Source organism: Tachypleus tridentatus, chromosome 13, assembly GCF_004210375.1.
Source record: "Tachypleus tridentatus isolate NWPU-2018 chromosome 13, ASM421037v1, whole genome shotgun sequence".
Taxonomy (NCBI): Eukaryota; Metazoa; Arthropoda; class Merostomata; order Xiphosura; family Limulidae; genus Tachypleus; species Tachypleus tridentatus.
Window position 1 is genome coordinate 181,913,306 of NC_134837.1, and position 13,920 is coordinate 181,927,225.

The window sequence follows — 13,920 nt, forward strand, 5'->3', positions numbered from 1 at the left end:
AGTCTAGTCAGCCTGTTTCTAGTAAAACAAAAAATGTGTTTCAAAACCTGTTCAAACGATTTTACACCATACAAAACTTTTGTTTATGATATTTTAAGATCCTGTTTGACAGTCATCGTTGGGCACGAGCGGTGAAGTTCCTTCATAAAGGCTTACCACGTGTTGTGTTCGCTAGGAAAGAAATCATTTTGTCTGCTGGGACCATCAACACCCCTCAAATTCTGATGTTATCAGGGATTGGCCCTCGCCATCATCTTGAAACGCTAGGTGTAGGGATTCGTATATATATATTTTTTTCAATTGTTTTGCTGTAATTTTATCAGCAATGAGTAGAATTATCTATTTCCAAAATACATATTTTATGAACAAACGGTATAAGTTTATGTGCAGTTAGGTCTAAGGCGCATTATTTCAAAATTTAAACATTTCATTTTAGTTAAATAACCTTCTATTTCAAATTAATTTTATAGTTGTACGACTGTTTTATTTTAACACTACTGTCGTGATCTATTTGGTGTTTTGATATTTTATAATAAAGTCCCAAACATATATAACTTTTTGTTTTTCTCTTTAAAGATCCCTGTCATTGCCAATTTGCCAGTGGGTAAAAATCTCCATGACCACGTGGGCGCCGCTGGAATACACTTCTTGATTGACCAACAAATTTCTATCATTCCCACTCGGTTCACTAGGCCAGCTATTGTACAGAGTTTTTTCCTATATGGTAAAGGTAAAGTATGTTTTATTTCATTTCCTTTCATGCGACTGCCCTTTATATAAATAAATAAATCATTGAAACTAGACACGGTGTAACGTGTGGACAAGTTGTTGAAAGTTATACAAACACCTTGTTGGATCGTAAGGTCATTAGTGGACAGCGGGCTTCAAAATAAGATTTTCACAAACCTGAAAACGTTGACTTTCAAGACCACTTTTAAACAGACAAAGGTTAAAAGTCCATTCTTACTGTTGGGTACTTTAGCACGACACATGGTACTGCTCTACCATGCTAATGCAGTGGTAACAGGTTTCAAATGGTCCTATATTAAGCAGTACTGCTACATATAATGTTGTTCTACCACACTAATGTAATGGCAACAGGTCTCAAATGGCCCTTCACCAAGTTCATTCTGATTAGTTTATTGTAACATCGGAATGCCTCCGAAGGTAGCACGATGTCCTCTGCATTGTATCGGTTTATCAACTTAAATGGCCAAAAGCAATAGTTCTTATTGTAATTGGGCCCGGTGTGGCAACTGAGTAACGTGCCGGACTGTGAATCTGAGAATCAATGGTTTGTGTCCTTTTGCCACAAACATATAATTCGTAATCCAGGGATTTGGGTGCTATACAAGAGTAATAGCCCAACCTCAGTATTCCGTCACATAATAATAGCCTGAGAGTTGGTTGTGAGGTATGACTTTTCTGTTGTATGTCAGCTGAAAATTAAGGACAGCTAACACTAATAAGCTTTGCATGTGCTAAAGAAAAAAAAACCACCTACTTTTTTATGGGAATGTAATTTCAAATTGTCGAAATATAAAAGACTCACAACTCGACCTGGTGCACGTGAAATAACATGATATCTTTGGTCGGTGTTGCTGTAACAGTTTCAGACTCTCAGTTAATAACCATTTGTGTAAAGATGCGTTTAATAACATTTTTTATCTCTTTACTCAGGTTGGTATTATTAACCATGAAAGTACAAGGTTACAGTTGTCTCTCTCAATTGTTTTATTTGTTTTCCTCAACCTTGTTCTAAGTATGATGTTTTAAACCACCTTTTTAATGGATTTTTTTGGAGCAGATGGATCCGTTTCTTTACTTTATGGATGTAAGTGTTCTTCTGGGTTGCCGTTTAAGGTTGTTTCTGTTTTACAAGTTTTTTTTTGTTTCCATCTAAACACTTGTGTATAAGAAATGTTTTGTACTTTAGCTCTATATTGTTTAACAATTGTTACCACATGAAGGTTATGTTACGTAAATAACTCCAACCACAGGTTTCCACTGTTGACAACATTGTCACCATTTGAAGGCTGTGGTGTATATATACCTCCAACCACAAGTTCTACCTTTTGACAACAATATCACCATTTGAAGGCTGTGGTGTAGATATACCCTAACCACAGGTTCCCCCTGTTGGAGACAATGTCACCATTTGAAGGCTGTGTGTATGGTGTATATATATATATCTTCAACTACAGGTTTCTACTGTTGACAACAATAAATATTATATATGATCGTGCTAGCTGTTTGCTTATGTCTTTTATTCTCAACATCTGAATGTCACTGATAGAGTAAAAGTTATCTTTATTTTTGGATGCTTGTTTTATCTTTTGTTTTCCAGTAGCATCAAAGCCACTTAGAATGTGTCAATTTTACTTATTCTTATCCATTGTGGGCAGATTATACGTCCTTATGGGCTAACTTTAAAATTTGTGTTGCTTAAAATGTGGCATATTTAGATAACCCAATGTTATGATGAAGATTTCTATCATTTAGTATAATTACTGGTTAGAGGAAATGAGAAATATCACATAGTAGTAAGTAAAGTATCATCTTAACATGGGGCTATATCATCTTAACAAGGGCTATATCATCTTAACAAGGGACATGGGGATATATTATCTTAACATGGGGCTATATCATCTTAACATGATCTTAACTGGGGATATATCATCTTAACATGGGGCTATATCATCTTAACAAGGGGCTATATCATCTTAACAAAGGGCTATATCATCTTAACGTGGGGCTATATCATCTTAATAAGGGGCTATATTATCTTAACATGGGGCTACATCATTTTAACAAGGGGCTATATTATCTTCACAAGGGGCTATATCATCTTAACAAGGGGCTATATCATCTTAACATGGGGTTATATCATCTTAACAAGGGGCTATATCATCTTAACATGGGTCTATACAGTTGATAATGTAGCTCATTATGTCTGCATCTCTTTTTCACATTACCCTGGTGCTAAACTACATAACAACAAGAAGCAAAATATTATTCCAATTTCATAATAATTTGATTAGAACAGAGGACGTATTAGAATGTTTATGTCACTACTGGTGTTTCTACAAAACAAGAGTTTGATCTTGACTTGAAACCTCATGTAATACTTCTTAGTATGATGATTTTGTAATAAAACCCAAATCTTGTGATTGTATTTACTAATGGATTTCACGTTATTTTTCGTGTAATAAATACGTACTTAAAGTTTTTTATGAGATAAATCACTATATCTTCGCTTCAGATAATCTAAAATAAAAATTACACTTCATAATTCATGGTACATTTTTCAAAGCTCGAATAATATTCCAGACATTAGTTTAAAAGCTAGAATTTTTTTATCAGTTTAGGTGTCATCAAACTTTCTGGACGAAACGTTATAAGAAGTTTTTATTATATGTTAAAGGTCCTCTTACCATGTTGGGTGGTGTTGAGGGACTTGGATTTATAAGGACTGGTTTTAGTAACAGTTCTGATGATTATCCTGATTCTGAGATCCATTTCATATCCAGCAGTCCGTCTTCCGATGGGGGCAGAACTATACGCAAAGTCCAGGGTGTAGGAGAAACGGTAAGTTTAAGCTAAAAGAAAACAGAATTAATGAATGACGATATTAAGGACAAGGCTTATTCTAGCTGCAAAGTAAAATATTGATTTAAATGTTCTAAGAGCTCTATAACATGAACAGAGACAAAATCCAGCTATAAGCTGAAGGCAAGATTACCCAGAACGTGGAATAAAAAGTTAAAATTCGACGAAAGAGTCAAAGCAAGATTGGCCAGTGTATTGAAGTTAAAACTAAGCAGTAAAGAAAAGATTCGCTAAACAGTGAAAGCAAAATTGGCAAATATATCAAACAAAGTTGAAATTTAACTGAACAGTGAAAGCAAGATTAACCAGTGTATTGAAAATGTTGAAATTTATGTGAAAAAGAAAGATTGTTTAGTCTGTCGAAGAAAGTTGAAATTCAGTCAATAAATGAAAAGAAGATTGCCCAAAGTGCGTTTTTTGTTTCAGAGTAAAGCTACCTGCTGTATCCACCACTGTGAATTGAACCTCGACTTCAGTGTTGTAAGTCCGTAGACTTACTGCTGTTTCACTAGAGGACTCAAAATACGGAATAGAATAGCAGTTTTAACAAAATATGGAATAAAGCTGAAATATAATCTAACAAAGTAAGATTTTCCATTAAATTGAGAAAGTCCCTCAGTGAGTCAATAGTAAGTTAAAGACCTCTCAGTGCTAAGATCCGGGGTTCAATTCCATGTGGTAAACAGACCCTAAACAACAAGCCTCACCTTTTGAGGTTTATTCTACTGACTTAAGTTGGTTTAGTTATGAAATGAGTTTTATAACTTCTACTTTTTCAATGATTAATAAACCATAAACTAACTTTTGTTAATTTTTAACTATGGAAACATCTGCATCCTTTACTTCTTTAGGGTGTAATGCACCATCTTTTGTTTATTTCGTTAAGCTATAGAAACAGGTTTACCACTTCTAATTCTTCAGGTTGTAATGCACCATTTGTTGTTTACATGTATAGCTCTTAAAAACAAATTTAGAATTTCTTCTTTGTCAGGATATATTTTACTAAAAGTTACTTATATTTTTAGTTATGGAAACAGGTGTACCAGCCCTATTTGTACAGAGACTCCTTTTCCATGTATCCGGTATTACTAAGACCAAAAAGTAGGGGTTACATCAAGTTACGATCTGCAGATCCACACAATCCACCTGTTATTAACCCTCGATACCTGACCCATCCAGACGACATTAGAACTTTAGTCGAGGGTATGTATTGAACAGAACTTTGTTCGTTATACAAGTTATTTAAATAAAAAGTCCAGGTAATGCTCGCTTTATTGAGTATATTGTTGTTTTATTTTTATTAAATCTTTTGTAATATGTGGTGGAAGAATATAGGTTGACAAGTTTATGAAACCAGCAATTTTTACAGACGTACCTATTCATGACGTTTAACAGCTACTATTGGGATTTCGTAGTAAGAAGGCAAAGAGTAGGTTTAACAATCACCATTGGAACTTTGCAGTAAGAAGGTTAAAAGCAGGCTAAATAATTACCATTAGAACTTCAAAGTAACAAAGTAAAGATTAGGTTTAACAACTAACATTGGAACTCCTCAGTAGAAGGTAACATTCCAGGATTAGTTTTAAGCACCTTTTAGCTTTTGTGTTGTTTTTAAAGTTAGTGTAATCGTAATTATCGGACAAGTGTAGCATCGTCTTTTTAATCAATGTCATATAAAGAGATTCAAGATAATTGTGTTTCTAATTATTTTAGCGATGAAGATTAGCATTGACGTGGGACAGTCGGAACCATTCAGAAGATTCAAGGCTAGAATGTTTGAAACAGTTTTCCCAGGCTGCGAGAGATTCCCAGTATTAAGCGACAGTTACTTAGAATGTGTCGCACGTACCTATACAATCACCATCTACCATCCAGTAGGAACATGCAAGATGGGAGACCCATCTGATCCAAGCACTGTTGTTGACTCTGAACTGAGGTGATTTATTATTAAATAACTGAAGTGATTTATTATTAAGTAATGGAGGTGGAGTATGCCCTAATTGACGAAACTGTTAGAGAGTGTTCGCAAAAGACTTCTGATATGTTGCAAAAGTTTTATCACAACTTTTATATGACTGGACACAACAAGAAAGTAAAATGCAATGTCTACTTAAAGTGTCCATATATTTATATAAAACAAACATTACAATAGAACTATGAAAAAAAAATGTTTTTTGTCAGTTCTAGATGCTGACTTTAAATCGTAACAGGTAATGTCTGTGATCAAATCACACAAATGCCTTATGAATATTCCATCTATCAGACAAAGTACAGACGTTGTTGTCAAACTATCTAACAGATATTGAAAATCGGTTAAGGGTTAGGATCTAAGAGGTTAATATACAGCTTCTCAACATCTATTGCCTTTCATTGTCCGCAGCCATTTGCGGGAAAGCAGAAACCTATAATACGTACATGTAGATACAGTACTCTCAAAGTAGAAATTCGACCACCCTAAAGCTTCTACAACGTAAAACTCCCAGCTTTCTCACTTTCTCTCAAAGAGTTGTTCACGTATAACCTGGGCTAACTGAGACAAGCCCAGGATCCTGAAGTTGGTCTTTCCATCCGGTATAGTAAGCGAAATAGTAGTAATAATAATAAATTTAGTTACTTCTCAGCCAAGGATAATCTTGAGTAACTAGCGACCTCTAAATTCTCCATAAATTAGTTTCCATAATCGATAATTTATTTTTAAATAATTTCATATTTATTATAAAGAATACTTTTTTTTTCAAAATAAACTTTTCTTCTCTTTCTGTTAATAAATTTATATTATATATATATATACAATATTTTCCGAGATAGTAATTTTGACATTAATAAACGAACGTTTGTTAAAATAATTTATTTGAATAGAATGAAGAAAACCTTTATTACTACTTTGAAATCTATGTAGGTTAATTCTTAAATGTAAATAATTAGTTGTTTTCCTCATACTTAAGACCATATATACCACAAGTTAATAGATAAATCACATTATCCATTTGAGACAGTGACATATCTCAACTCCTACTGTCTTACCATAATAGTTTCTAAACTCTCAACTTCTTTCTTTTCCTCTCAAGCATGATACATTTAAAAACTAAATTGTTGATTATGAAAACTTCTGTGTAAAGAATTTAGAAGCCGTCAGTTACTCAAGGCTATCGTTGGCTGATAAGTAATTAGATTTAGAATTATAATTGTTTTCGGTACACTGGGACAGAAAGACTATGTCGAAGATTACTAGGTTTGTGTCAACTCACCCATATTATAGAAGAGAAAGAGAGGATGCTGGGAATTTTACCTTGTATAATTGTTAGAGTGATTTCATTTCTAACTTCAAGTTGTATCTAAGTATTAATGGTAACTCCCTTCCCACAACTGACTACAGACAGTGGATGGTGATGACTAGCTGCCTTCCCTCTAGTCTTACACTACTAAATTAGGGACGGCTAGCACAGATAGCCCTCGAGTAGCTTTGTCCGAAACTCAAAAACAAACAAACAATGACAACATACTTTATCAGCTGTGATTAAATGCTTGAAACTAAGACTGATAAAGGAAAATAACTTCAATTTTAGTTATATTTTTGTAATGCTTGTTTTGTATTAAGTTCATTATTGTTTCATAATGTGGATTTAATCGCCTATTAACAATTAATTTAACTGAAAGTGTTAGAACTATATATGTATGTTTATCTATTTATTTGGCTCCGTCCAAGTCTTAACATGTCACTTCCAAAAACTAAAAACTTAGAATTATAAGGCTGGCCCATCCACGAAAGGCAATAGTTTGATGATTTGAAGGATCAGCTCAGGTAAAGAGTTTCGTAGGTTTGAATCCCCATCACACCAAAACTTACCCACCATTTCAGCTGTGGGGACAGTATAAAGTGACGGTCATTCCCGCTGTTCGTTTGTAAAAAGGATAGCCCAAGAGTATGCAGTATATGTTAATGTCTAGCTGTCTTTACCCTAGTCTTACATTGCTAAATTAGGGATGGCTAGAGCAGATAGCCCTCGTTTAGTTTCGTGCAAAATTCAAAACAAACAAACCCATCCAGCTATTTTTTTTACATTTTTTCCCAATTATGTATATAATTATAACTAATTTGAATGTAAATAATTTACTAACATTAATTAAAACGTAAGTCAGTGGATCGGTACAACATTCATATTGGTGAAAGTGTCTGGTTATAACGTTTGGAATTAAAACCAACTGAACCTTTTTCTAATGCAATATTTAAAAATCATAATAGAGCAGCTTGACATGATAATTAAATATTACAAGGCTTAATCTGAGTTGGTTCTATTTCATCAGGCTTGGCGTAGTCCGAAGATCGCGGGTTCGAATCCCTGCCGCATGAAACTTGTAATAAATGAGAATGTGGGTGGTATGGTTTTCAAAAATATCCTTTTGCGTATTATTTTATTAATACTGGATTGGCCTAATTGCTAGTGTGCCAGACAATAAATGTGAAAATTCATGGTTTGCATCCCAACAGTTTGCAGAGCGCGCTGTTCATTAGCTGCATTCCTAGACAATCAGTAAAACGTTATGGGCGGTTTGTTGCAAATAACTTTCGTATAAGTTTGTTTGAATATAGGTAGACAAGGCCATATGATTTGTCAGCTGACACGATTATCAAAATGTATGAAAGTCGTTGTTTAATAACAACGGCTGCGCTTTGTCTAACTAAAAGATAGAACACTGTGAAGATCCCATGCTTATTTTAAGAATCGTATCTTTGAATGATCTAATTAATTGAATTACCAAATACCTTCAGTACATTATATAAGATTTATACATGCTTATTACGGTTTTTTTTAAAGAAAATAGCATGCCGCAAGTTATATTTGTAAATAGGTAAAAATATTTTACGTGATGTATAATAATTTAGTAGAAAATGGATCATTTCACTTTGATAATGTCACTGATTTATTTATTTTTAAGAATACGGTTGTATTTCAGATATTGGTGTAATTCGGAGCTTTTGTACAATAAAAAAAAGATCATATCTTTAATGCCATCTTTCTGAAAAGAACGGTTATGAATGTATATATAAGTGACTTTGATAATTTGCTACAGGTAACAAAAGGGAATCCACGTAGGTGGTGGTTATTTAAGCGAAATTTTTAAACAAATATTAAATGCATGTGACACAAAACCACCACCTCATTCGTTATAAATAGGTTCCGTATTAGAGAATGCCAATACTTATTTACTGCTGTCATCGAAACTGCTGTAGGTGTAGTTTGCTTTCTATTTTGTTCAGACTGACACAAAGTTTGAGCTTAATATATTAGCTTTCCTTAACAATTAATATTTCGTTAAATACACATCTGTAAACTCACAATTAATGTTTCGTTAAATACACATCTGTAAACTCACAATACATAAGAAACAGGAAAGCTTTGTTTCCATACAAATTTGTTTATTATTGTGTCTGTTGTTTAATCCTGTTTTGTGTTTTCCCTAGGGTTAAACACGTTAAAGGACTACGCGTTGTGGACGCCTCAGTCATGCCCACTATAGTCTCTGGTAACACTAATGCCCCTGTAATCATGATTGCTGAGAAGGCTGCTGATTTAATAAAAGGAATCCAAATGTTTATAACTGAGGACGACTTTAAAAGGTGATATTACTATAATAACGTTAAAACGGATTTTCTAGTCTGTTACCGACTCACTAGAGGAAGATAGCAAGGAAATGTACAATTGGCACCCTTTTCTGATCGACCGAATGGAGAAGTGGTTTATTAAACGTGAAAACAAAAGCCGTGTGTTACAAAACACGTTCAGAGAAAGCCTTGTTAATGTGATATAAATAACGTGTTATTTTTCCCACTGTTTGAGAAACAATTCATCACAAATATAACAGGCTTTAATTCACTGTAATATTTATCCAGGCTCACTGCAATCACATTTCGCAAGATAAAAGACTGAAAGAAACAAATACTACTGCTTTACAGTAGACCTATTTAAGTAACTATCTTAGGTGGCTTTTGAATACGCTAGTACCAGAAATTTCGGAATACGGAAAATACTTTTTTGAGCGCTATGAAATCTTCTTCTTGTCGTGCTAGTCATTAGGATTTATACCATCTTACCCCATGAACTGAAGCGAAATTTCTCGTTTCAAATCAGAACCTTTTTTTTTATTATAATGTTACTAAAGGAAAAGATTCACTCAAACTGACAGATGGATTCGTTATTTGTAAAACAACAACAACAACTTACATGGAAATTCCAGAATATTCACTTGAAACAAAAAACGGGTTTTTATGTGTTTGTACTAACAGATGGATTCGTCACTTGGAAAACAACAACAACAACTACTTGAAAAAAAAACGGAGTTTATGTGTCTTTGCAATTTCAATAAATTACTCATGATTTGTGTAACAAAAAAGGTTAAGCCTTATCTGTATTTAAAAACAATATAGCAAAGAAATACATCTGGAATACTTTTCAGTTACGTTTCATGAAGACCAAATATTCTTGAAAACAGTGTTTGACTCTTTTGTTTCCTATATTTAAGTTTACCTTAGTGGTAATTCAGTAATTTTAGTTCCTATTACATGGCTATAGAAATAAATTAATTTATTCAGAATTACTGATAATACTTGAAAACTGGAATGCATAGATAATTAAGATAGTTTGTAAAGATTAAGTTATTAATTTTTGATATTCTTAATCGGTTGTATTATACATAATTTTGTAAGTGAAATAATGCATCAGTAATAAAGATTAAAATCGATAATTGCTGGTGTTTTGTCTGAGTTTCTCTTTTCGTTCACGTTACAAACAAAAAAGCTCGATTTTCAATATCCTTTTCTTATTTGAGCAGTTTTTAAGTAACTTCCCTTTAAAGTAAAGACATATCACTTTAGTTTCGTAACATCCATAATTCAAGTAGAATTTTCCCTTAGTATCGACATTTCTACAAGTTTATCAACGTGTGTATACGTACGTGCGCGAGCGTTGAAATTGAAAAAAACCGTCATGAAATAGAAGTTCCTTGTAGAGTATAGACTATAATGGACCGCTTCTAGAGAGTTATGACTTTTTGTCTTCGATACCGAAACCTTTATCAGTTTGAAAACCTTAATTTAGAAGCCAAAACGTCAAGCCTCTCTAGAAACATAAAACAACAACAAAAAACCATTAACGCTAAAATTCTACGATGTCTCTAGTGCATAAAATATACCTGAAAAAACAGTCACTCATTATTTTAATTATTTCTCACCATAGCTTTTAAATAACTTGCTGGTAGTGCACATTGCTATTTATTGGTTACATTGAAGCGGTAAAGATAAAAAAATGCAGGGTATAATATTCTTAAAGGCTGTTTTATAAGGCATCTTTAGAACTATTCTTTACAATCGAATGTATTAAGTTGCTAAATGACATTGGTTCGACATCCAAATAAATGGTATGATTCACTTTTTCTGTCAAAATAACCGTTAAAATAATCTGACAAATAAAACAACCTTTGGAACGATTTGTTTACATAAACGGTTACCTGCACTATGTCCACCGTGGGTATCAAATCCCAGTTTTTCCGGTGTTATTAGCTTTCAAAATTACCGTTAATAATTTACAAGCAAGAAGTTTCGGCTTTGGAACCAAAACTAGTTAAAACATGAACACGTTATACCATAGGATGTATGAACGTATGATGTCGAAGCTGTCTAAGAATTATCTTTGTCAGGAAATAAAGTGCCTAGTATCTTTAAAGTACAACATTCATTATCTGAAACACTTGATTCTAATCTGGTATGGGTTAGGATAAAATATAGACCAAATATTACGTGGTAGCAAATATTGTTGTTTTAGAAAATGTACACAATAACTACCTGTTCTTGAAAGACCCTGAAACCAGAAAAATTTTCTACGAAGCCAAAGGTTCGCGAAACGTGACAATAGCATTAAACAGACTGATTGAAACATAATAACAACTTGTGTTTAATATAAAACAGAAATAAATATGTAGTAACGTCATTTGAAGTTACTTTATTTATTGCGGGACAAAGACATATTGGGTTATCTGCTGTGTCCATCACTGGAAACCAACATTTCCATCTTCCTGCTTTATGACACACAAGCCAACTTGTTTTCTGTAGTCAGTTTTTATAAGAGTAGAAAATTAATCTAACTTTTCATTCAAAGATGTTCGGGCTTCCTGTCGGTCTTCAGGGACGTTGCTGGTTCATTGTGTGCGTGTGGGCTTCCTGTCGGTCTTCAGGGACGTTGCTGGTTCATTGTGTGCGTGTTGGACAGATGCAAGGTTACCAAGTTTCATTCATTATAACTTCATCTCCAACAACTGTTTAAATTTACAGAGAAATGTATTGTTTATTAAACGTTTGTTTGTTTGTCTTAAGAGTCACGTTAGGCTATTAATTGTGTCCGCTGCTTGGAATCGAACTTCGGATTGGAGAGTTAAAAGTCTGCAAACTTGCAGTTGACAAAAGGGGAGAAACGCCATTTAAGATGTTTGTTATTGTCGAAGTCAAAGATATTTAATTAATATAAAGATTTAGTTCATTATTTTTTACAGTTTGTTCTGCAACTGGAATGTTTAGCTCAAAGTTTGAAACTATTTTAAAAATGATTATTTACCATTTTACATATTTTTAAAACTACAGACCGTATAGTTACATGTACATTATAAAACTACAGACCGTATAGTTACATATACATTATAAAACCACAAGTTGTATAGTTACATATGCATTATAAAACTACAAGTTGTATACTTAAATATCCATATATATAGCTGATACTTATTGTGTCTTTCACTGTCACTATTTAAAAATTATGTTGGTTTAAGAATTCAATAGCAGTTGTACGAAAAGACAGTTTCTAGAAATAAAAGTTTATACATATATATATGTTACAGTTTGGTAGATTCACCACTAGGGGATCCATCTCTCTGCTTCTGTGTACTTTGTAAATGTGATGTCCCATTAACCTTTGTGTGTGAGCGGATATTTGGTTCCTCACGTGGTAAAACCGAAAAAGTCGCCAATAAAAAACGTAATTAAACTCGTACCTTTTTATTATTTTCATTTATTACATAGAAAGTTTATTCAAGTAATTTTGGAACGGCTCATGTTTTAGATAAAAAAAAATCCTATAAAACCTCTAAATCAATAGATATCTACATGAAAAGGCTGTAAATGGACTAAATAAGGAGCCATTTTTCAGTTCTTTTTGTTTCTTTCTATTCCAGTGGTAAATAAAAAACAACGAACAAGAAGCCAACCAGCTTTAAGTTTAATACATTTTGAATCTTTAGTAATCATTTGTTTAGTTGTTTAGTCGTCTTTGCTTCTTCTCTCAATAGTTTTAAATCAGTTTTTTGAGGGTATTTTTCGGTATCTGTTGGTTGATATCAGTATGTCTTAATATTACAACATCGGGTTCTGATGTGTGCAGTGCTCTCAGAGTGCTGCTTTTAGCGCCATCTACAGGGAAGGTTTTTCCAAGTTAAAAAGTTTCTAAAAAGTACCAAATGGTCTGTTGCAAGAGAAATTTAAAACTTTATTGTCATAACTTAATATCTACATAAGAAACACGTGAATGTTGATTTGTATGTACTGAAATAATTATAGAAGATATCTTCCAATTTTTGTGCCATATTTATGCACCGAATGGAGTCTATAATTAAATACCTTTCACTACGACACTCATTAATTAAAACTTACAGCACGCCCGGCCAAATTTCCGTTCGTCTTCTGTTGTTGTTTTATTTATTATTAACTATTATTGTTAATTTATAGCTAATCAATTATGAGTCGATCAAGACTTAGTGGTTAACGTGCAAGGCTACAGATCCGAAAGTCATAGGTTTAACAGCAATGCTGGTGGACACGATTGGACTTTCAGCTGTTGGGCATATTGTAATAGCTAGTTCTGTTATTCAGTTTTAGAAGTTGGATAGTGTTCTAGTGGTGGAGATGTTGCTGACTATGTGGTCACTTTCTGCTCAGTAATTAGAGGTGGCTAATTACAATAACACTATGTCGTCCGTCAATTAATTATAGCCATCTTTCAATAGCTTAGAATAAAAAGCGTGCTTATATTAACAATTGCTATTAACAAACAATGTTTGACGTACCAGTTTTTGAGTGAATTGTATAGTTTTTCTCGGCATGGCCTGGTTATTAGCAGTATTCAGGTTGCGAGTTCAATTCCCTTTCATTGAACACGCTCGCCCTTTCAGCCGCACGGGCGTTATAATATGACGTTCAATCCTACTATTCATTGATAAAAAATAGCCCAAATGCTGGAGGTGGATGACGACGACTAGCTGCCTTCCTTT

General features: G+C 33.4%; 1 protein-coding gene across 2 annotated transcripts in view; it reads left to right on the forward strand.

The window, feature by feature from the left end:
* LOC143238342 (glucose dehydrogenase [FAD, quinone]-like) overlaps window positions 1-12,095 on the forward strand; it is a 37,552-nt gene extending 25,457 nt beyond the window's left edge. The window contains exons 6-11 of one of the 2 annotated variants that reach the window (XM_076478490.1): window positions 99-269; window positions 577-730; window positions 3,425-3,588; window positions 4,635-4,812; window positions 5,323-5,545; window positions 11,763-12,095. In XM_076478490.1, the coding sequence (XP_076334605.1) occupies window positions 99-269; window positions 577-730; window positions 3,425-3,588; window positions 4,635-4,812; window positions 5,323-5,545; window positions 11,763-11,904 (1,032 nt within the window). In that variant the 3' untranslated portion in view covers window positions 11,905-12,095. Of the gene's footprint in view, window positions 1-98; window positions 270-576; window positions 731-3,424; window positions 3,589-4,634; window positions 4,813-5,322; window positions 5,546-9,073; window positions 10,354-11,762 lie in introns of those variants that run through there. The other variant, XM_076478489.1, reaches the window with a different exon arrangement.
* Window positions 12,096-13,920: the final 1,825 nt, after the last annotated feature.